Genomic DNA, 22,643 nt, shown 5'->3' with positions numbered 1-22,643 from the left:
GCAGAATGGTAATAATCCCAAAGATTGGGGACTGACAAACCACCTTTTCCTTACTGATGGTTAACGTACTGTATCTAATCCTAATCCCTTAATTTCCCACTGTGTGAATCCCTTGTCATACCTGGAAGGTTTGAAATTACTGTCAGACGCAACCCATATATACCATAATTCCAGAGTGAACAGTGTAATTGAGTCAATTTTATTTTTAATTTTATTGTATGTTTCTTTATCTCCAATCACATTCTGAATTGGGCCTGGTTTACACCAGCAGGGTAAATATCTCAGCTGGGCTGCAGAGTAGTATTCCTTCAGTCTTGGTAGACCCATTCCCCCTCTGTCCTTTGGTAGCTGGAGAGTTTCAAACCTAATTCTAGGTTTTTTACCTGCCTCAAATAAACCTTGATATTGTTCTGTTCCAGGTCTTAAACTGGGTTTGAGGGACCTCTACTGGTAGAGAATGGAATAAATAGAGGAGCCTAGGAAGCACATTAATTTTGAATATTTCAATTCTCGAGTTAAAATCTAGTGGCAGAGTGGCCCATCTTCCAATGTCTTTTTGTATCTCTTGGCTTATTTTGTTGTAGTCTTCTTTATATAGTTTAGATAGTCCTTTAGTGATGGAGACCCTCAGATTTTTTATTTTAGCTTCCTATTAAGATGATATGAATCCTGGATCTCTTTTGATGGAGTGTAGTTAAGTAGTAGTATCTCTGTTTTTGAAATATTTCTAAAAGTTTCATCAGCTCAGGGAGTGATTTGTTCGGTTGTTCTAAGAAGGCTATGACATCATCCGCAAAAGGTCCTATTTTATGTTCTGCTACGTTCTCCATTACTCCGTCTAGTTCTACATTCTGACGAACTGCTTGCGCCAACGGTTCTACGAAAAGAGCGAACAAAGTGGGTGATAGGCAACAACCCTGCCTAGTAGGCCTCTGCAAGTTCATTTTATCAGACTTCCATTTATTTTATTTTTCTTTATGCATTGTACTGATTTACTGTTAAACATTTGATACAAAAATTTCCAATTGACACAATCAAATGCTTTCTTCGCGTCGATGCTTACTAATATAATGCTTTGTTTTTTCTGTTGTGCTTCGTCTACGATATGCAAAGTTCTTCTGGTATTATCCTGCGTTTGCCGTCTGCTTATAAATCCTGTTTGATCTTCCTCTATAATTTCTGTTATGAAAGTATTCAATCATTTTGAAATAATTGTTGTGTATATTTTTTATCCACGTTTAGCAATGAGATTGGTCTGTAATTCCCACAGTGCTCTTTGTCTCGTCCTTGTTTGTGGATGACTGTAATGATCGCTCCAAGACTAAAAATAAATATTTACAACTAACACAATCAAAAGCACAATCACAGCACTCGTTTTTGTATTTTTAATGTTCTGTATTATATGAAGAGATCACCTAATATTGTCCTGTGTTTGCCTTCCCTGGACAAGTCTAGTCTCCTGGACACGATGATTCTGAGACTTTTTATACAGTCAATCATTTGCATGCTGTTTTACATTCAGTTTATTATTCTGTACATCATCTGTAGGATTCTGGTATTTATATAATTAAAAAACATTGTGTTGTCAACCTTTTTATATTTCCAGTCTGTCAGGATGTCTGATCACAGAGGAAGGCTGTGCTTCTCTGGCCTCAGCTCTGCGTGCCAACCCCTCCCATCTGAGAGAGCTGGACCTGAGCTACAATCATCCAGGAGACTCAGGAGAGAAGTTACTGTCTGCTGGACTGGAGGATCCACACTGGAGACTGGACACTCTCTGGTAGGTGTAGAGTATGTTCAGTATGTTATGAGTGATGTAATCTAAACCAATCAGAGATCACTTTGGGGGAGGCAGACTGTAGCCACATGTGTGTGAGGAGAGTTGTGTGTGTGTGTGAAGTAGAAAACTAAGAGTGAGGCATTCTCTAAATGCTAAGGAACCATGATTCAGTGCTTCCTCTCTAACCTCCTTTAGCACAAAGTACACCTGACCATCCTTTATGAAAGGAGAGAAGATAATACTGTCCCACAATTCCTTGTGGCAGCAATATTTAACACGACCAAGTGACGCAGCATTCACAAACTCAAACCATTAAACCCACATTAAATGTCCACAGTGGTCTCTGTGTGTCCTCTGTCCAAAGCTGTGTTCAACATGTTTAATAACTGGATTAACTAATATTAGGGGAGGGGAAATATATCCATTATACGATGCATCACGATGCAGACGTAGTCGACTCTGCATCAATTCACAAAAGTCAAGAATCAATTATTTAAACATTAGTTAATAACTTTATGACTTTTGATTCTTGACAAATCTTGACTGTAATCGATTAATTGAGTAATAATGAGAAAAAGGACAAAAAAGACAATCAAGTGCGTTTTATTCAGTACCTTCTTAAACAAATACATGAACTTACTTTTACCTTGACTGATTTTAATTTTTGTAAGACCCAGATATAGAAAAAAATTAGGAAAACATTTTTTGACCCCTCAGATATTGTTTTAGGAGGCATCTGATGTAGAAATGAAAGAGTTTTCACATTTTTTACATTTTAGGAAGTTTTTTAGGGAAATGTTGGGAGCAGGATTTCTGTATTTGTCACTTTGTCTGAACAGATATACAGAACATTTAAGCATTCATTTGCAGGGTTGATTGCTTACTTAGCCCCATAACAGTATATATCATCAGTAATAATCACACATCAATTATAATTTATTAATAAACAGTTATTGATAAAAATACTGGAAAATTTGTATTTACAAAACTTTTTCTTTTTGCCACTTCTTAGCCATGTTCACTTTGAATGTGGTTTGAATGAAGGTTGTCTCAGTCCCAGTCTATGTTGACTAGCAGTGATAGTATTCTGCTCTCTACTTATCATACTAAAAGGAACACATGCATCCCCCCAGAGCACTTACAGGTTCACATTCAGGACCATTGGCAAGGTGCTACTTCAGCAAACCCTCAGAAAAATAGCTCAGGATCATTTAGAAGTTAAAAAACTGAAAATCACATTTAAAACTTGAATCATGAATCATCTAACACTTTAAATTTCTACTATAATTAGTTTCAATTAGTGAACGTGTGAGAAGTGTCCTTATGTAATGTGTAAGGAGCACAGGCTAGTTTGACTACCACAACATAGACATAACAAGCTCTAATATTATGTGGAATAAAATACCAGATGGAGTTTGGTGCTTAATCCACTTTATTTTGAAAGTATTGTTTAAGTCAATAAAATGTAATAATTCAAATCCTTCTTTTTTAGGTGATGGTGTCATCTCTTTAAAAATAGAAATATCTTGTATGTTGCTGTTCAAAACCTGAAATGATATTAACTCTTCAACTCTCAAGCTAATTATTCCTTGTTTCATCGTTGTTGACATTTCTTCCTTATCGATACATTCAAGTAAAACTCAGTTAAACCATCAATCTCAGGTATGAACACACAGGTGGACACTCTCAGGTCACATTTAAGGGTTCATTTTAACAGTAAATGTAGTTTTAGTCATAATTGAGTCATGTACATTGTTTTAGTTTTAGTGGACTAAATATCATTAGATTATAGATTATAGTCGATATAATATAATAAAGTTTAAAGGATAATGCTTTTTTAAAGTTAGTGTTGAATGAGTGAAGTCATTATTCCTACTAGATGAAATGAATGTTATATTTATCTGTTATTGAATGGTAGGAAGGTTTGAATGGTTCATACACACAGACATATCTTTATTTACCTGGCTTGGCCATAAAAGAGCATCTCAATAACAATAATCAGCTGCTAATGTTGCTTCAAGTTTGAAGTGGAGACAGATGACAGAATAAAGTCCAGTGTGTCTCTCTGTTATATTTAGTTTTCTGATTCATCATCTAGTTAAAAATCTGTTAATTATCCGTCTGATCAACAAAAGAAACAGAAACAACTTTCTTCATTTATCAGACACATTTTTCTTTTCATGTTATTTCCTCCATTAACTGTTATTATGGATGGATATTATATGTTGTTATGGATCAAATGAACATAAGGAAGAGTTTATCTGTCACATTTTAAACATATTTATATTTGACATAATGTGTCATCATTTCCATGTGAGCGTCTGGTTTGATATGAGTTTACTTAGTTTATTGAGTTACATCATATCAATTATTCCTCAAACATTCAACCTAATAAAACAAATCACTATTTAAAAACACTCTGGTCATATTCAGAGTTATTAAATAATTAATTCACAATCAGAATATCAATAAATAACCTTCAGATACAAATAATGAATAAATAACATTCTGCCAGTAGTAATGTTTCATATGTTTCTGAGCAGCACACAGTAGATACACAGCAGGAATGTTTGTTAAATAGATATAATATAATATAATATAATATAATATAAACGTTCATGATCTCCTGATGTCCCTGAACTCATCAGAGTCCATCTGTTATTTTATTATTGATGTATTTACTGTTTATTATAAAGAAGTTCACTTGTATCATGAACTTTATTTAGAACTTTCTAACTTGTGGTTGTTTCTTCTTATTGTGTCTTTCAACTATTATTATTATTATATATTCAAACCAAATGAATGAACACATGGAATAATTACAGTCAAATGTTTTGCTGTCTTATAGCTGCATTTATTCTCTGATCACTTCAAAAATGCTCCTTTTGTCTCCTTTTGATATTGAAGTGATGACTGGCTCTATCCTCAGGACAACATGCAGAGATCAATATTTAATCTAGTGATTTATCATGTGGGAGGACATATTTGTTCATCACATCTTCTTCTTCAGGTCTTTTCCTCTCAGACTTCAGTGAAAGAATCCAGCAGACAGTTGAGACAGATGAGTTTCAGCCTGTTTCTGTGTCACTCTGACAAACTGAGGAACACTGCTTCATGTTGAACAGCAGTTAGGACTCATGTTGGATAGAAAATCATTCTGACTGTGTTTCTTCCTCCAGGGTGGACCATGGTGGAGAGCACAGGTTAAAACCTGGTCTGAAGAAGTGTAAGTGTGGATTGAATTTGATTCATGACAACTAAACAGCACACAGTCAGTTTCTCTTTAAATACAAAGTTGGTCTTTGTGGTATTTATTCATTAAAACATTACTGACAAAATGTGTCATCATGAAACTTTATAGAAATGAACAACAGATCAGAAGTTAAACAGAGAATAAATCCATCAGGTGTGTCAGATGATAAACTGCTGCTGTGTTGTTTCTTCTTCTCTTCATCAGATTTCTGTGAACTCACGCTGGACGCAAACACAATGAACAGACTCCTCAAACTGTCTGATAACAACAGGAAGGTGACACGTGTGGAGGAGGTTCAGTTATATCCTGATCATCCAGACAGATTTGACCCCTACCGTCAGCTGCTGTGTAGAAATGTTCTGACTGGTCGCTGTTACTGGGAGGTTGAGTGGAGAGGAAGAGTTTATATATCAGTGAGTTACAGAAGAATCAACAGAAAAGGAAACAGTGATGACTGTTGGTTTGGAATGAACGATCAGTCCTGGAGTCTGTACTGCACTAAAGATGGTCATTACTCTGTCCAACACAATAAGAGAGAAACATCCATCTCCTCCTCCTCCTCCTCTGTCTCTAACAGAGTAGCAGTGTATGTGGACTGTCCTGCTGGCACTCTGTCCTTCTACAGAGTCTCCTCTGACACACTGATCCACCTCCACACCTTCAACACCACATTCACTGAACCTCTGTATGCTGGGTTTGGGTTCTGGTCTCCTCGTTCCTCAGTGTCTCTGTGTCCTCTGTCTGAGTGAGAGTCTCTTCCTGTGTGTGAAGATGTAAATAAATAACTTTGAGAAGTTTGAGTAACATTATTTTCATTGCTGGTTAAAATTCAAGCAGAAGCAAACACAACGAGCTTCTGTAACATTGATCTGATTATTAAAATAAAAACCAGTTTGAACTTGAAGCTTTTGGTTTTCTGTTTGTTTTTGACACCAACAGGACTCCGTACATCTCAGCTCTCTGTTTTTACTTTATTGAACAACAGCAGAATATACAAACATACAGGTAAACATTAATATCAGTTAAATATGTAATAATATGAGGAAATGAACAACATGAGAGGAAATATTAAAACAATGCAAACACACACACACACACACAGGCTAACAAACAAGCTAACAAACAAGCTAACAGCAGACAGAACCAAGAACAACATGAAGCAGATTAGCAATAAGAAGCTAGCAGGACAAAGACAATAAACACTTTATAAAAAGCCACAAAGCAACAATAAGGCTTCTGTGGCTTCAAATTAAAATCTGTGAGCTGTAGAAAAACTTGTGTTTTATTCTTTCTTTGAAAAGTTTGTGTAATATTCTTCTTGTTAAACTTTTGATCTGTTAGTTCAGGTCCATCTAACATCAGTGAAGGCTGATTCTTCTTTTCATCTTTACTTCTGTGACTTTTCACAAGTTGAATGAATTCATGGTTACAGCAGAAGTGAAAGAGTTCATATTACTGAATCATCACTCACATTATGAAACTATAAGAGACACAATAAACATCATCCATGACGTCATGTTTACTATTTAAAGTGTGGGTGACGTCACTCAGCGCGCCTGTGGGCGGGGCGTCGGGTTTCTCTTCCTGTGTGTGAGCAGGTGAGACACACCTGAGCAGCAGCAGACAGCAGCAGACGCTTTCATCACTTTGTCTTTTAAACTTTACTTCATAGTTTACATTAAAGTGATCCGCGCGGAGCGGCAGCGCGAGACCGGAAACCGGAGCTACATCCGAGAGTCCGTGCACGCGCAGCAGCTGACGGCAGGTGAGTCCAAGTTCTGAGAATGTTTTAAAAAGACGAGTGAAGCAGTTATTAGATGTTTGGACTGAGCGCCCCCCCCCCAATTAATATAAAATAATATGATATAACTTAATAGAGCTGTCTCAGATGGGAGGGGTTGGACCTCAGAGCTGAGGCCAGAGAATTCTGACACGAAGCACAGCAGGCACTGATGAGCTCAGCCCCCCCCCCCCCTCCTTCCATCCTTATTTCGTTCCTTCCTTCCTACCTTCTGTCCTTCCTCCTCCCTCCCTCCTTCCTTCCTTCTTTCCTTCTTTCCTTCTGTCCTTCTTTCCTCCCTCCCACCTACCTTCCTTCCTTCCCATTCATTATATTACATTCATTATATTATATTAATATATTATATTATATTTATTATATTATATTTATTATATTCATTATATTATATTATATTTATTATAATCAGTATTTATTGTACAGGCAGTGTTATATGATTATTTTCTTTCCTTCATGTTTCTCCAGACAGCTGCTGGTTGTTTTCTTCAGGATGTAATATTTGATATGACTGTACTGCAGTGTTTTCACTCTATTATTGTGATGTATTTATGAGACATACTGTAAGGAGGGAAGGAAGGAAGGAAGGACATACTGTATATTTATGTGTTTTATGTTGTTTGTCTGGAATCATCTGTGTTGCTGCCACTCTGAGCCAGGACTCTCTGAAAAAGAGCTTTTTCATTTCAGTGAGGTTTTCCTGCTTAAATAGAGTTTAATGTTTGTCTGCAGTGTGTATGAGGACACATGATATAATAATGCATCATAATTGTTGAGTTTCACTTTCATCAGCCATGGTGAGGAAGGATTACACGGAGGAAACACTCTCATATGGGGGGGTTAGGGAGGAAGGAAGGAAAGAAGGAAGGAAGGAAGGAGGGAGTGTGGGAAGGAAGGAAGGAGAGAAGGACAGAAGGAGGGAGGGAGGTGGGACGGAGGAAAGAAAGACAGAAGGAAGGAAGGACGGAGGGAAGGAAGAAAGGTAGGTGGGAGGGAGGAAGGAAAAATCCACCAGTAGCCGTGATCTCATGATAAGTTAGTGCACAGTGCAGCGCTCCCACTCATTACTGCCACCTGCTGGCACAAAACGTAAAGTGCATCAAAGTAACGTAAAATGGCCAAACATAGAAAACAAGGTGCCAACAGTCAGGTCGTATGTCTTACAATACAGATTCAAACAAAACCAGACTAATCCTAAAGGAAGGAAGGAAGGAAGGAAGAAAGGAAGGAAGGAAGGAAGGAGCTTGAACTCAGAGCCTCAGAGACTAATCCTTACAATATGGGAGCATATCAAAACTAATGATGATAGAAGTTAAATGTGATGTCAATAATATGTTTGATGAGAGCACATAACTTAACAATCATAATGAACACAAAGAACTATTTATTCATCATGTTTTGCACACAGAGACCAAACTTTATGAGGAGGTGGGAGAGAGGAAGAAAGGAAGGGAGAAACTAGTCTCATGCATTGCTCAGACACAAACAGTCTTCAAAGGTTCTGTGGGCCTCTTCTATGAACTCTGACCTTTAGAGGAGGAAACACTCTCATATGGGGGTTTAGGGAGGAAGGAAGTCTTCAAAGGTTGTGTGGGCCTCTTCTATGAACTGTGACCTATAGTTCTTTCCATAGATTTTCTATTGGATTGAAGTCAGGTGATTGGCCTGGTCATGGCTGGTTTATGAGTTCTTCCTCATCAGTATGTTTGGCAACAATAAGGTTGTGAAGGTCTTGAGAAAGCTCTTTGACTTTACCCATCATGAGTTGTTTGTAGTGTGACACCTTGATAATGACACTCCTTTTTATTGGCCATCAGTTGGGACTGAACCAGCTGGTATTAATTTGCCAGTGTTAGGATTGCTGTCTTTTCTGTTCTATTACTGATAGATTTGAACTGGTGCTTTGGCTTTCTATGCCTTTTTGCACCTTCCTGTCTTCATGTGTTCAATACTTTTTCCCTGTGTCATTTCACATTATTACACATAACTTCATTTATACACATCTATGGGTTGATTTTTCTGTGTATATGTGGATTACCCATGTCAATATCACCTTTAGAAATATATTTACTGACAAAAATGGTGACAAAAAGGAAAGAAGGAAAGGAGGGAAGGAAGGAAGGAGAGAAGGAGGGAGTGAAGGAAGGAGGGAGGTGGAAGGAAGGGAGAAAAAAGGAGGGAAGGAAGGAAGGAAGGAGGGAGGGAGGGAGGAAAGAAGGAGGGAGGAGGAAGGAAGGGAGAAAAAAGGAGGGAAGGAAGGAAGGAAGGAGGGAGGGAGGGAGGAAAGAAGGAAGGAGGGAGTGTGGGAAGGAAGGAAGGAGAGAAGGAGGGAGTGAAGGAAGGAAGGAAGGAATGAGGGTGGAGGAAGGAAAGGAGGGAAGGAACGAACGAAATAAGGAAGGAAGGAAGGAGGGAGGAGGAAGGAAGGGAGAAAAAAGGAGGGAAGGAAGGAAGAAAGGAGGGAGGGTGGAAGGGAAGGTGGGAGGGAAGGAAGGAGAGAAGGAGGGAGTGAAGGGAGGTGGGAGGGAGGAAGGAAGGAAGGAATGAGGGTGGAGGAACGAAGGGAGAAAGAAGGAAGGAAAGGAGGGAAGGAAGGAGGGAGGGTGGGAGGGGAGGAAGAGAGAAAGAAGGAAGGAAAGGAAGGAAGGAAGGAAGGAAGGAAGGAAGGAGGGAGGGTGGGAGGGAGGGAAGGAAGGGAGAAAAAAGGAGGGAAGGAAGGAGGGAACGAGGGAGGGAGGGTGTGAGGGAAGGAAGGTAGGTGGGAGGGAGGAGGAAGGAAGGGAGAAAAAAGGAGGGGAGAAAAGAAGGAAAGGAAGGAGGGAAGGAAGAAAGGAAGGAAGGAAGGAGGGAGTGAAGGAAGGAAGGGAGGTGGGAGGGTGGTAGGGAAGGAAGGGAGAAAAAAAAAGGAGGGAAGGAAGGAAGGAACGAGGGAGGGAGGGTGTGAGGGAAGGAAGGTAGGTGGGAGGGAGGAGGAAGGAAGGGAGAAAAAAGGAGGGGAGGAAAGAAGGAAAAGAAGGAGGGAAGGAAGGAAGGAAGGAAGGAAGGAGGGAGTGAAGGAAGGAAGGAAGGGAGGTGGGAGGGAGGGAGGAAGGAAGGAAGGAAGGAGGGAGGGTGGGAGGGAAGAAGGAGGGTGGGAGGGAGGGAAGAAGGAAGGAGGCAGGGAGGGAGGGCTGGAGGGAAGAAAGGAAGGAATGAGGGTGGAGGAAGGAAGGAAAGGAGGGAAGGAAGGAAGGAGAGAAGGAGGGAGTGAAGGAAGGAAGGGAGGTGCGAAGGAAGGAGGGAAGGAGGGAAGGAAGGAATGAGGGTGGAGGAAAGAAGGAAGGAAAGGAGGGAAGGAAGGAGGGAGGGTGGGAGGGGAGGAAGGAAGGAAGGAAGGAAGGAAGGAAGGAAGGAAGGAAGGAAGGAAGGAAGGAAGGAAGGAAGGAAGGAAGGAGCTTGCACACAGAGAGCAAACTTTGTGATCCAGCTGATAAAGATTTGTAGTGTCTGTTAATGTTTGACTCTTGTTCCAGATTGTTGGTTCCAGAGTTCAGAGCTGCTGTTCTGTGATCAGATTCCCTTAAAGAAGACTTCAGGTTAAAGATGAATACAGAGAGTTGACACCTTAAAAAGCTCCTGCTGTCACTTCCATGTTTGTTCTTCTTCTGGTTGGTTTCCTGCTTGAAGCTGCTCATTCATTTCACCTTCACTCATCAGCTAAAGGTAACGTCCTCCATCCTCCCTCCTTTCCTTCCCTCCTTTCCTTCCCTCCTTTACTTCCTCCATCCTCCCTCCTTTCCTTCCTTCTTCCTTCCTCCTTCCTTCCCTCCTTTACTTCCTTCTCCTTCCCTCCTTTCCTTCCTTCTTCCTTCCCTCCTTACTCCCTCCTTTCCTTCTCTCCTTTCCTTCCTTTACTTCCTTCTCCTTCCTTCTTCCTTCCTCCTTCCTTCTTCCTACCTCCTTTCCTTCCCTCCTTCCTCCCTCCTTTCCTTCCTTCTTGCTTCTCTTACTCCCTCCTTTCCTTCCTTCTTCCTTCCCTCCTTACTGCCTCCTTTCCTTCCTTCTTCCTTCTCTCTTTCTTTCCTCCTTCCCTCCTTCCTTCCCTCCTTCCTCCTTCCTCCCTCTTTTCCCTCCTTCCTTCCTCCCTCCTTTCCTTGCTTGAAGCTGCTGATTCATTTCACCTTCACTCATCAGCTTGATTCAGATGATTTTCAGCATCTAAAGGTAACGTCCTCCATCCTCCCTCCTTTCCTTCCCTCCTTTCCTTCCCTCCTTCCCTCCTTCCTGCATCTAAAGGTAACGTAAGCAACAGTTTCATCATGTTTGTGTCAGCAGCTGTTAAAATGATGTGATAACAGTACAGATGGAAGTTATACTGATGACTTATGTTCATTTGTTGATGCATTGATGGAATGAACTAAACTACAGAAGAAATAAGAAAAGCTGAAATCAAACATCTTTATTTCACATGTCAAAGTTTGATGTGAAATAAAGTCATGTTCTGTTTCTATAAATCGTGTCTCAGTGAGTCTGAGAAGTTTCTGCTCTTTATATTTCTGATGGAGACGATGTTCTACACATGCAATGATCCCTTCACTAAACTGAAGACATACTGCAAAGTGTTGGAGTTGCTGCTGTGTTGTAGTAGGAAGGAAGGAAGGAAGGAAGGAAGGAAGGAAGGTAGGAAGGAAAGGAGGGAGGAAGGTAGGAAGGAAGGAAGGAAGGAAGGAAGGTAGGAAGGAAAGGCCCATCAGGAAGGAAAGGAAAGGAAAGGAAGGAAGGTAGGAAGGAAAGGAGGGAGGGAGGAAGGAAGGTAGGAAGGAAAGGCCCATCAGTGTCTTGAAGAAACTCAATAATTTCTTTTCCAATGAAAGTTTTCACATGTTATGAACCAGATGTTTAAAATTCCTCATACCTCCAAAAACAAAAGAAATCCTTTTTAAAATAATAAATGGTGTTTATCCATCCAGTGACTGGTTAAGAAATTGTGTTTCATGATGAAACTACTGATCATTTATTTTTCCATTGTTTGTATTCTGATGTCTACTTGATTCACAAGTTCAAACATATGAAGGTTTAATGTTTCTCTCTTATATTAAAGCTCTGAAACTCATTAAAAATCAAACTGCAGTGCAACTATTTAGCATAATAGAAGAATATGATTTAAAGAATAAACCCAAGCCCTTTTCATTTATTCACTTTTAACTTCATTTTATTTAATTGTCATTTATCATTTATTTTTTATTAGTCTTTTCTGTATTTCAGCTGTTCCTTTATAACAACTTAATAATCTTGGTGTCATGATGTTTGTATGAATAAAAACTGTTGAATAAAAAAACTCCAGAGACTTGCTGGTTAAATAAAGATTTAAAAAAAACATAAACCCCTCCCACTGTCAGTCTCATGTTTGTTCCTCTTTTGTTCGGTTTCCTGTTTGAAGCTGTTGATTCATTTCTGTTAATGTTTGACTCTTGTTCCAGATTGTTGGTTCCAGAGTTCAGAGCTGCTGTTCTGTGATCAGATTCCCTTAAAGAAGACTTCAGGTTAAAGATGAATACAGAGAGTTGAGACCTTAAAAAGCTCCTGCTGTCACTTCCATGTTTGTTCTTCTTCTGGTTGGTTTCCTGCTTGAAGCTGCTCATTCATTTCACCTTCACTCATCAGCTAAAGGTAACGTCCTCCATCCTCCCTCCTTTCCTTCCCTCCTTCCCTCCTTCCTGCATCTAAAGGTAACGTAAGCAACAATTTCATCATGTTTGTGTCAGCAGCTGTTAAAATGATCTGATAACAGTACAGATGGAAGTTATACTGATGACTTATGTTCATTTCTTAACTGTATTCTTAAAAAGTCTCCAATCATCTGAATTTTATGCTTTAAAATGTTTTGACAGATTGATTCGATATGAAGATAACGTTACTTCTATAAAGTTATTTTAACTTCAGTTTCTCTTTTAAATGTGCGACGCAGAAGTGACTGTTAGAAAGAGGAAGTGAACAGGAAGACATGACTCCATATATGGGGGTGAAACATGTGACTTTACATGAATGTGTACGTGACAGGCTGAACTCTTGTGGTCGCTGCTGTTTGTGGAGACTGAAAGTATGAAATGTTTGTGTGAGCTGTTTCCAGACTGCAGGACAGAAAATAGTCTTAACTGGCTCCAAAGGGACCAAAGGAGGTCCAGGTTGTTGGTGCTTTGGTCTGTGGCTTTAAAGATTCCCTCCAGATCAGATTTAAGATGTAAAACACTTAGAATAAGAATTTGTGTCTGATGTGATTTTTATACAAAACAAAGTTAAGTCATCTTATTAAAGTCATGAATATGTATGTATATGGGCTCTTAGATGGTTCCTTTTTTCGGAGCCAAACTGGTTGTGCACTCTTGACCTCATGTCTTCTATGCTGTAACCACATTGTTGTGGTTTGAGTCAGATGTCAGAAGGATGCATCTCTGCAGCCAGTGATACGTGACTTTACATCAATGTGTACGTGACAGGCTGAACTCTTGTGGTATAAAATGAGAGTCTTTATGTGTATTCAGTAAATGATTGTTTGAAGCCGTCATATCTCTGAGTGTAACATGTAGAGTCAGGACTGCTTTCTTTTATGGAGCCCCAGTTGACTCCACATTCAAATAATGAATAAGTTAATTAATATGAAACATAACCTTATCATAATTTCATCTTCCTTATTTTGACAGTAACATTTTATTTAGTAACAGAACTTTTCAGACTTGTCTTTTATTTCATGGTTTTAAGCAAACATCACATCAGGCATACAGCTCAAACATCAGTTACATATGAGGAAATAAAGAATATGACATAATAAATCAATATAAACATCATTAAAGTCAAAGTAAATTAAAGGTGGTGTTCATATTCTAGTCAGAGGTTTCAGGGAGCAAAGTTTCATTGTTGTTTATCATTTATAGCTTTTTTATTATTTACTAGCTTGAGTGATTTTAATAGTTCACTTCTAGGAGGAAAGGTGCAATTTTCTCTTTATTAAGATTTCATATGTTTTCAGATGAGAAAGTAACGATGTAGATTCCCAATATGTGATGAGTTTATCCAGATAACACCTGTTTGTAAATCAGCTGTTAGCCTCTCATGTGACTCTGAGATGATGAGCGGTTATCTGAGGGAGAACATGACCAAATGAACTGATCAGTGCAGCTTCTTGGTGATTTTCCCCTGAGCTCTAATGTGAAGCGTTTTGATGGATGATATTATTCCCTTGAGTCTCACAGATTAAATCTAACTGTTGTAGCTGCCACATGTTGGTCTGAAGAGAAGCTTCATGTTTTACTGGACAGAACAACAGCACTGCTTCTCTATATACAGATATCACCAGATTTGCAATGAATATAAATGTATTCATTTATTAGACAAAGACAAGCTGGTTGTTTAGCAGCTGGAAGACACCAAAGAGGAGGAAATATTTAATATTAACGTAATTCAACCATATAACCTTCTGAAATAACATCCTTATTGTCCAACACTGACTAAAGGCCACAAACATGATATGATTATAGAAACTCTGTTTAATGTGTTTATGGCTCAGTTTAGACTCACAGCTCACAGTTAAGTGGAAAAAGTTCAGTGACTTATTTTATGGCTTTACATCCACCTGACCTGTGGTCAATAAGATTAATAAGATATCATAAATATAACTGATAACTTTTATCTACAGTAAATGATTGTCTGAAGCTGTCATGTCCCTGTCAGTCTTTATGTGTATTCAGTAAATGATTGTGAGTGTAACATGTAGAGTCAGGACTGGTTGTTTAGCAGCTGGAAGACACCAAAGAGGAGGAAATATTTAATATTAATGTCAGACGTCCAGTCTGCTGTTAAAGTCAGTCACTGATGTCCAATGTAAAGCTGCTCACTGCTCCCTGCAGTAAACAGCTGATACTGAGACTAAAGGCTCACTGTCCCATCATTCACTGAACCTGCTGATACTTAATAAACTAGCTGGCAGCTCATTTGTTCACCTCATCATGTTAGAATCATGTTTGAGTATCAGGTTACTTGTTCCATGGAAACATCATCATATTCTCCACATAGATAATAATCAGAACCAGGATATGGATGATATGTGTCCTCAACTCCATAAAAGAGCCTGATGATAAACAAACATCTATGAGCTGAACTCTGCTGCAAGCTTCACTGCTTTAATATCATCTTGATGCTTTTGGACTTTGACTGTGAAGTTATGAGAGTGTGACAGCGTCCTCAGATTGATGATGAAGGACTGATGAAGGAGAATCAGCTGCAGCTTCTCTCTGTGTTTCCTCTACAGGTGAAGGTAGAACCACTCTGTGACCACATGTGGATCTGAATTCACCTGGTGAGTATTTTCTTCTTTCTGACACACAGCTGGATGAAAATAGATGCATGTCATCAGTTTTTAAACACAAGTGAACTATAACTTGCTGCATATGAGCTCTGTAGTGGACAAAAATACAACTGTATGAAAAGGAATCTAGTTAATGCAGTTTCTTCAACATGTATCCACAGTGTAAATCTTACAGTAATGACTAACTGTGGCGCCATCTGGTGGTAGAATAAAGAATGACAGTGTGGTAGACAGCAGTGTGTGTGTGATGTGCAGCTGGTTGTAATGAATGAGCATGTTGTTGTGTTTGTGTGAAGGTGTTTCTCTGCTATGGATCAGAGTGAGGACAGAGAGGAGGGAGTCCCTCCCTCTAAAAGCTCTCTGTGTGGGGAACATGACAGCCAGACCAAAGCTCAGAGGTGAGATGAGGATCTCTAACTGTCCATCACTGTTCTCCACTCACATCACTCCACCATCATTATTCACACTCAAAGCTCTGTGTGTGTTGTGTTGAAGGACAGAGAAACAGCACAGACCAGACTCTGATGAACTCAGCCTACCTGAACCTCAGAAGTTCAGTGATGGACATAAATCAGCTGATCAGAGGTAAGAATGTAAAATCTTTGTTTCTGTTAGTTTCCATCACACCTCAGAAAATGTTGAAGTCTTTGTCATGAAGTCATGAACCACTTCTCATTCTTTCTCTGTAGTGTTGAAAACATGAAGTACAGCACCACATCATCAGATCTCAGTATGTTTTAAGGTTGATATGATCGTTCTGACTGATTGTCTGAATGCAGGTTTCTTCTTACTGATGTCACTGTGGTCCCACATTTCAGAGTTAATTTAATGAGCCCAGTGTTGTTAGTTCTGATAGAAATGAGATCAAACTCATAGCAGGAGATCATGTTTGAGCAGACTGTGTCCTGGAAGATCAGAGATGCATCTGTGCTCTCTAAGCTAGTTAGTCAAGCTAACAATGTCAGTTTGTTGTAGCTGTGTGGATCAGTTTCTTACTGCAGGTTTATGTAGAAACACCTGATGTGTCGTAGCTGTCGTCCAACAAAACACACAATCTTCAGGATCAACACTGTAGTTACACTTGTTTTTTCTCTTCTCTGTTTCCATCAGGATCCATCAGCAGAGACCAGATTCTCCTGAACCCAGCTGTGTGTCCATGAAGAGTGACTGGTCTAATGATCGACCTATTCACTTCAAACATGAACATCAGTCAGCTGATCAGAGGTCAGACTTTAAAATGTTTGTCTGTTATTATCCAACTCTCATAAGAAGAAGTTTGATTGACTGAAACAGTTTTTACACACAATGTCCTCATGAACACGAACACACACACTCCTCCTACAAACACTTTTCTAGAAACCACAAACTTTATGTGTATAACAGTTTTTAAACAGAGGTACAAAGTCTTTACAGAGACAAATGATCAGAGGTCAGACAGAACAGCCTGTGAGTGTTTTACCTGGATCCACTGTGATAGAACACAACACCTTTAACACTGAGTGTCATTATTTATTCTGAGACTTCATCTTTTCTTCACAGAGTTCATCAGCAGAGCTCAGAGGTTCTCAGTGGTCAGTCTGTCCAGCAGCATCAAACACAGCTGGACTCCATATTTATGGTGTGTAAATGTAAAGCACAGCTACTACTGCTAACTACAACAGCCACAGACTAAATACTAAACTACCATTCTGGTCCTAACAGTCTCCATGCTGCACTCTGTAGACCAGCAGCTTTTCAGTCTGTCACTGATCATCTGATGTTGACTTCTACCAGTTACATTTACATTTGATTGTGTTCCAGCTGCTGGAGGAGAACATCAGCAGGTTTGTGAAGAACGAACTGAAGAAGATGCAGAAGGCTCTGAGTCCAGATTACCCAGAATGCTTAGAGAGTCAGAGTGAGGATGAGGAGGTGTTGGACAGTGAGGAGGAAGAGCAGAGGAGGAGCAGCAGAGAGGCATTTCTGAAGATCACAGTGCACTTCCTGAGGAGAATGAAGCAGGAGGAGCTGGCTGAGCGTCTGCAGAGCAGTAAGAGGATTTTAACAGATTTAACATGATGGAGAGGAAATGGAGGCAACATGGGAGAGGTTTATATTTCAAACTCTGCTGTTAATATGATGCACACATCTGCATCAGATCTATGAATTCTTCTGAGCTGAAAACAGTCAGAAACTGTTCGTCATCAACTGATGAGCTGAATAGATTTCATAGTGGAGGAAAATATAAACATCTGCAGTTTAATGTTGACATTCTACCAATTTACTGTAGAATCATCTGATTGATTTCATTTGTTGTTTGTTCATTCAGGAACATTCAGACCTGCAGATTGTCGACATAAACTCAAGTCTAACCTGCAGAAGAAGTTCCAGTGTGTGTTTGAGGGGATCGCTAAAGCAGGAAACCCAACCCTTCTGAATCAGATCTACACACCGCTCTACATCACAGAGGGAGGAACTGCAGAGGTCAATGATGAACATGAGGTCAGACAGATTGAAACAGCATCCAGGAAACCAGACAGACCAGAAACAACAATCAGACATGAAGACTTCTTTAAAGCCTCACCTGGAAGAGATGAACCAATCAGAACAGTGATGACAAAGGGAGTGGCTGGCATTGGGAAAACAGTCTTAACACAGAAGTTCACTCTGGACTGGGCTGAAGACAAAGCCAACCAGGACATACACTTCACATTTCCATTCACTTTCAGAGAGCTGAATGGGCTGAAAGAGAAAAAGTACAGCTTGGTGGAACTTGTTCATCACTTCTTTACTGAAACCAAAGAAGCAGGAATCTGCAGGTTTGAAGAGTTCCAGGTTGTGTTCATCTTTGACGGTCTGGATGAGTGTCGACTTCCTCTGGACTTCCACAACACTGAGATCCTGACTGATGTTACAGAGTCCACCTCAGTGGATGTGCTGCTGACAAACCTGATCAGGGGGAAACTGCTTCCCTCTGCTCGCCTCTGGATAACCACACGACCTGCAGCAGCCAATCAGATCCCTCTTGAGTGTGTCGGCATGGTGACAGAGGTCAGAGGGTTCACTGACCCACAGAAGGAGGAGTACTTCAGGAAGAGATTCAGAGATGAGGAGCAGACCAGCACCATCATCTCCCACATCAAGACATCACGAAGCCTCCACATCATGTGCCACATCCCAGTCTTCTGCTGGATCACTGCTACAGTTCTGGAGAATGTGTTGAAAAGAAGAAAGAGAAGAGAGCTGCCCAAGACCCTGACTGAGATGTACATCCACTTCCTTGTGGTCCAGTCCAAACTGAAGAACATCAAGTATGATGGAGGAGCTGAGACAGATCCACACTGGAGTCCAGAGAGCAGGAAGATGATTGAGTCTCTGGGAAAACTGGCTTTTGAGCAGCTGCAGAAAGGCAACCTGATCTTCTATGAATCAGACCTGACAGAGTGTGGCATCGATATCAGAGCAGCCTCAGTGTACTCAGGAGTGTTCACACAGGTCTTTAAAGAGGAGAGAGGGCTGTACCAGGACAAGGTGTTCTGCTTCATCCATCTGAGTGTTCAGGAGTTTCTGGCTGCTCTTCATGTCCATCTGACATTCATCAACTCTGGAGTCAATCTGCTGGCAGAAAAACAAACATCCTGGGCTGAAGCGTTCAGAGGCGAATCAATACGTCTCTACCAGAGAGCTGTGGACGAGGCCTTAAAGAGTCCAAATGGACACCTGGACTTGTTCCTCCGCTTCCTCCTGGGTCTTTCACTGCAGACCAATCAGACTCTCCTACGAGGTCTGCTGACACAGACAGGAAGTAGCTCAAAGAGCAATCAGAAAACAGTTGAGTACATCAAGAAGAAGATCAGTAAGAATGTGTCTGCAGAGAGAAACATCAATCTGTTCCACTGTTTGAATGAACTGAATGATCGTTCTCTAGTGGAGGAGATCCAACGGTACTTGAGATCAGGAAGTCTCTCCACAGATAAACTGTCTCCTGCTCAGTGGTCAGCTCTGGGCTTCATCTTAATGTCATCAGAAAAAGATCTGGATGTGTTTGACCTGAGGAAGTACTCTGCTTCAGAGGAGGCTCTTCTGAGGCTGCTGCCAGTGGTCAAAGCTTCACATAAAGCTCTGTAAGTGGATGAAACACTGGATATTTGAACAAGTTCAAAAATGTTTAATTTAAAATATGATGAATAAAATATTTTGTGTTCATTACTAATCCTTTCTTCAGGCTGAATGGCTGTAACCTCTCAGAGAGAAGCTGTGCAGCTCTGTCCTCAGTTCTCAGCTCCCAGTCCTCTAGTCTGAGAGATCTGGACCTGAGTAACAACAACCTGCAGGATTCAGGAGTGAAGCAGCTTTCTGCTGGACTGGAGAGTCCACACTGTGGGCTGGAAACTCTCAGGTCAGCATAGAACAGCTATAATCCTGTTGTACTGAACAATGAAAATAAATATTAATGTTAATTATTCTGCACATCTGTAGGATTCTGGTACTTACAGTATATGATTAAAACAATATGTTATCAACCTTTTTATATTTCCAGTCTGTCAGGATGTCTGATCACAGAGGAAGGCTGTGCTTCTCTGGCCTCCTCTCTGAGCTGCAACCCCTCCCATCTGAGAGATCTGGACCTGAGTAACAACAACCTACAGGATTCAGGAGTGAAGGAGCTTTCCACTGGACTGAAGAGTCCAAACTGTACACTAGAAGCTCTCAGGTCAGAATGACAAAAAAACTGGTTCTACGTGTTGTTTTACATTCAGATTAATGCAATTATTTTGTACGTCATCTGTAGGATTCAGGTATTTATATGATCAAAAACATTGTGTTATCAACCGTTTTATATTTCCAGTCTGTCAGGATGTCTGATCACAGAGGAAGGATGTGCTTCTCTGGCCTCAGCTCTGAGCTGCAACCCCTCCCATCTGAGAGATCTGGACCTGAGTTACAACAACCTGCAGGATTCAGGAGTGAAGCAGCTTTCTGCTGGACTGGAGAGTACAAACTGTGAACTGGAAACTCTCAGGTCAGAATAGAGCAGCAATAATCCGGTTGTACTGGACAATGACAATGAATATTAATGTTAATTATTCTGCACATCTGTAGGATTCTGGTACATATGTGATTAAAAACATTGTGTTATCAACATTTTTATGTATCCAGTCTGTCAGGATGTCTGATCACAGAGGAAGGCTGTGCTTCTCTGGCCTCAGCTCTGAGCTGCAACCCCTCCCATCTGAGAGAGCTGGACCTGAGCTACAATCATCCAGGAGACTCAGGAGAGAAGTTACTATCTGCTGGACTGGAGGATCCACACTGGAGACTGGACACTCTCAGGTAGGTGTAGAGTATGTTCAGTATGGTATGAGTGATGTAATCTAAACCAATCAGAGATCACTTTGGGGGAGGCAGACTGTAGCCACATTCGGTGAGGAGAGCTGTGTGTGGGTGTGAAGTAGAAAACTAAGGGTGAGGCTGAATAGTGTTTTTTGTTTAGGAAGCTTCCTAACCGAGTGAAATGACCCAGAAGTATCTAAATGGCATCTATGACAAGAGCTGGTTGAATTCTCTAAATGCTCAGGAACGATGATTCAGTGCTTCCTTTCTAACCTCCTTTAGCACAGAGTACACCTGACCATCCTTTATGAAAGGAGAGGAGATAATACTGTCCCACAATTCCTTGTGGCAGCAATATTTAACACGACCAAGTGACGTAGCATTCACAAACTCAAACCATTAAACCCACATTAAATGTCCACAGTGGTCTCTGTGTGTCCTCTGTCCAAAGCTGTGTTCAACATGTTTAATAACTGGATAAACTAATATTAGGGGAGGGGAAATATATCCATTATACGATATACATCGATTCACAAAAGTCAAGAATCAATTATTTAAACGTTAGTTAATAACTTTATGTTGACGGCATGGACAGACGGGTCTCAGGTACGGACTAGGGCTGCAGCTATCCATTATCTTTGTAATCGATTATTCTATCAATTATTTCATCGATTAACCGAGAAAACTTATAAATGATTTTGCCTCATTAAATAGCAAACCTAAAAATGAGAAAAAGGACAAAAAAGACAATCAAGTGGGTTTTATTCCAAACTAAACCCATTTATTGCATTTAACTTCAGTACCTTCTGAAACAAATACATGAACTTACTTTTAGTGGGACTGATTTTAATTTTTGCATCATTAGGCCACCGTACATTTTAACCCTGTAAGACCCAGATATAGAAAAAAACGAGTAAAAACATTTTGACCCCTCAGATATTGTTTTAGGAGGCATCTGATGTAGAAATGAAAGAGTTTTCAAATTTATACATTTTAGTAAGTTTTTAGGGAAATGTTGGGAGCAGGATTTCTGTATTTGTCACTTTGTCTGAACAGATATACAGAACATTTAAGCATTCATTTGCAGGGTTGATTGCTTACTTAGCCCCATAACAGTATATATCATCAGTAATAATCACACATCAATCATAATTTATTAATAAACAGTTATTGATAAAAATACTTGAAAAATTGTATTTACAAAACTTTTTCTTTTTGCCACTTCTTAGCCATGTTCACTTTCAATGTGGTTTGAATGAAGGTTGTCTCAGTCCCAGTCTATGTTGACTAGCAGTGATAGTATTCTGCTCTCTACTTATCATACTAAAAGGAACACATGCATCCCCCCAGAGCACTTACAGGTTCACATTCAGGACCATTGGCAAGGTGCTACTTCAGCAAACCCTCAGAAAAATAGCTCAGGATCATTTAGAAGTTAAAAAATTGAAAATCACATTTAAAACTTGAGTCATGAATCATCTAACACTTTAAATTTCTACTATAATTAGTTTCAATTAGTGAACGTGTGAGAAGTGCAGTGTCCTTATGTAATGTGTAAGGAGCACAGGCTAGTTTGACTACCACAACATAGACATAACAAGCTCTAATATTATGTGGAATAAAATACCAGATGGAGGTTGGTGCTTAATCCACTTTATTTTGAAAGTATTGTTGAAGTCAATAAAATGTAATAATTCAAATCCTTCTTTTTTAGGTGATGGTGTCATCTCTTTAAAAATAGAAATATCTTGTATGTTGCTGTTTAAAACCTGAAATGATATTAACTCTTCAACTCTCAAGCTAATTATTCCTTGTTTCATCGTTGTTGACATTTCTTCCTTATCGATACATTCAAGTAAAATTCAGTTAAACCATCAATCTCAGGTATGAACACACAGGTGGACACTCTCAGGTCACATTTAAGGGTTCATTTTAACAGTAAATGTAGTTTTAGTCATAATTGAGTCATGTACATTGTTTTAGTTTTAGTGGACTAAATATCATTAGATTATAGATTATAGTCTATATAATATAATAAAGTTTAAAGGATAATGCTTTTTTAAAGTTAGTGTTGAATGAGTGAAGTCATTATTCCTACTAGATGAAATGAATGTTATATTTATCTGTTATTGAATGGTAGGAAGGTTTGAATGGTTCATAC

The 22,643-nt window shown here is 39.7% G+C and overlaps 1 protein-coding gene across 1 annotated transcript in view; it reads left to right on the top strand.

The window, feature by feature from the left end:
- The window catches only part of LOC128377448 (NLR family CARD domain-containing protein 3-like), a 44,692-nt gene that overhangs the window by 4,091 nt on the left and 17,958 nt on the right, over positions 1-22,643 (top strand). The window contains exon 4 of the mRNA XM_053337400.1: positions 19,374-19,547. Within this exon, the coding sequence (XP_053193375.1) occupies positions 19,374-19,547 (174 nt within the window). The remainder of the gene's footprint in view (positions 1-19,373; positions 19,548-22,643) is intronic.

This window comes from Scomber japonicus, chromosome 17 (genome assembly GCF_027409825.1).
Source record: "Scomber japonicus isolate fScoJap1 chromosome 17, fScoJap1.pri, whole genome shotgun sequence".
Taxonomy (NCBI): domain Eukaryota; kingdom Metazoa; phylum Chordata; class Actinopteri; order Scombriformes; family Scombridae; genus Scomber; species Scomber japonicus.
This window is presented reverse-complemented; position numbering and strand designations above follow the sequence as displayed.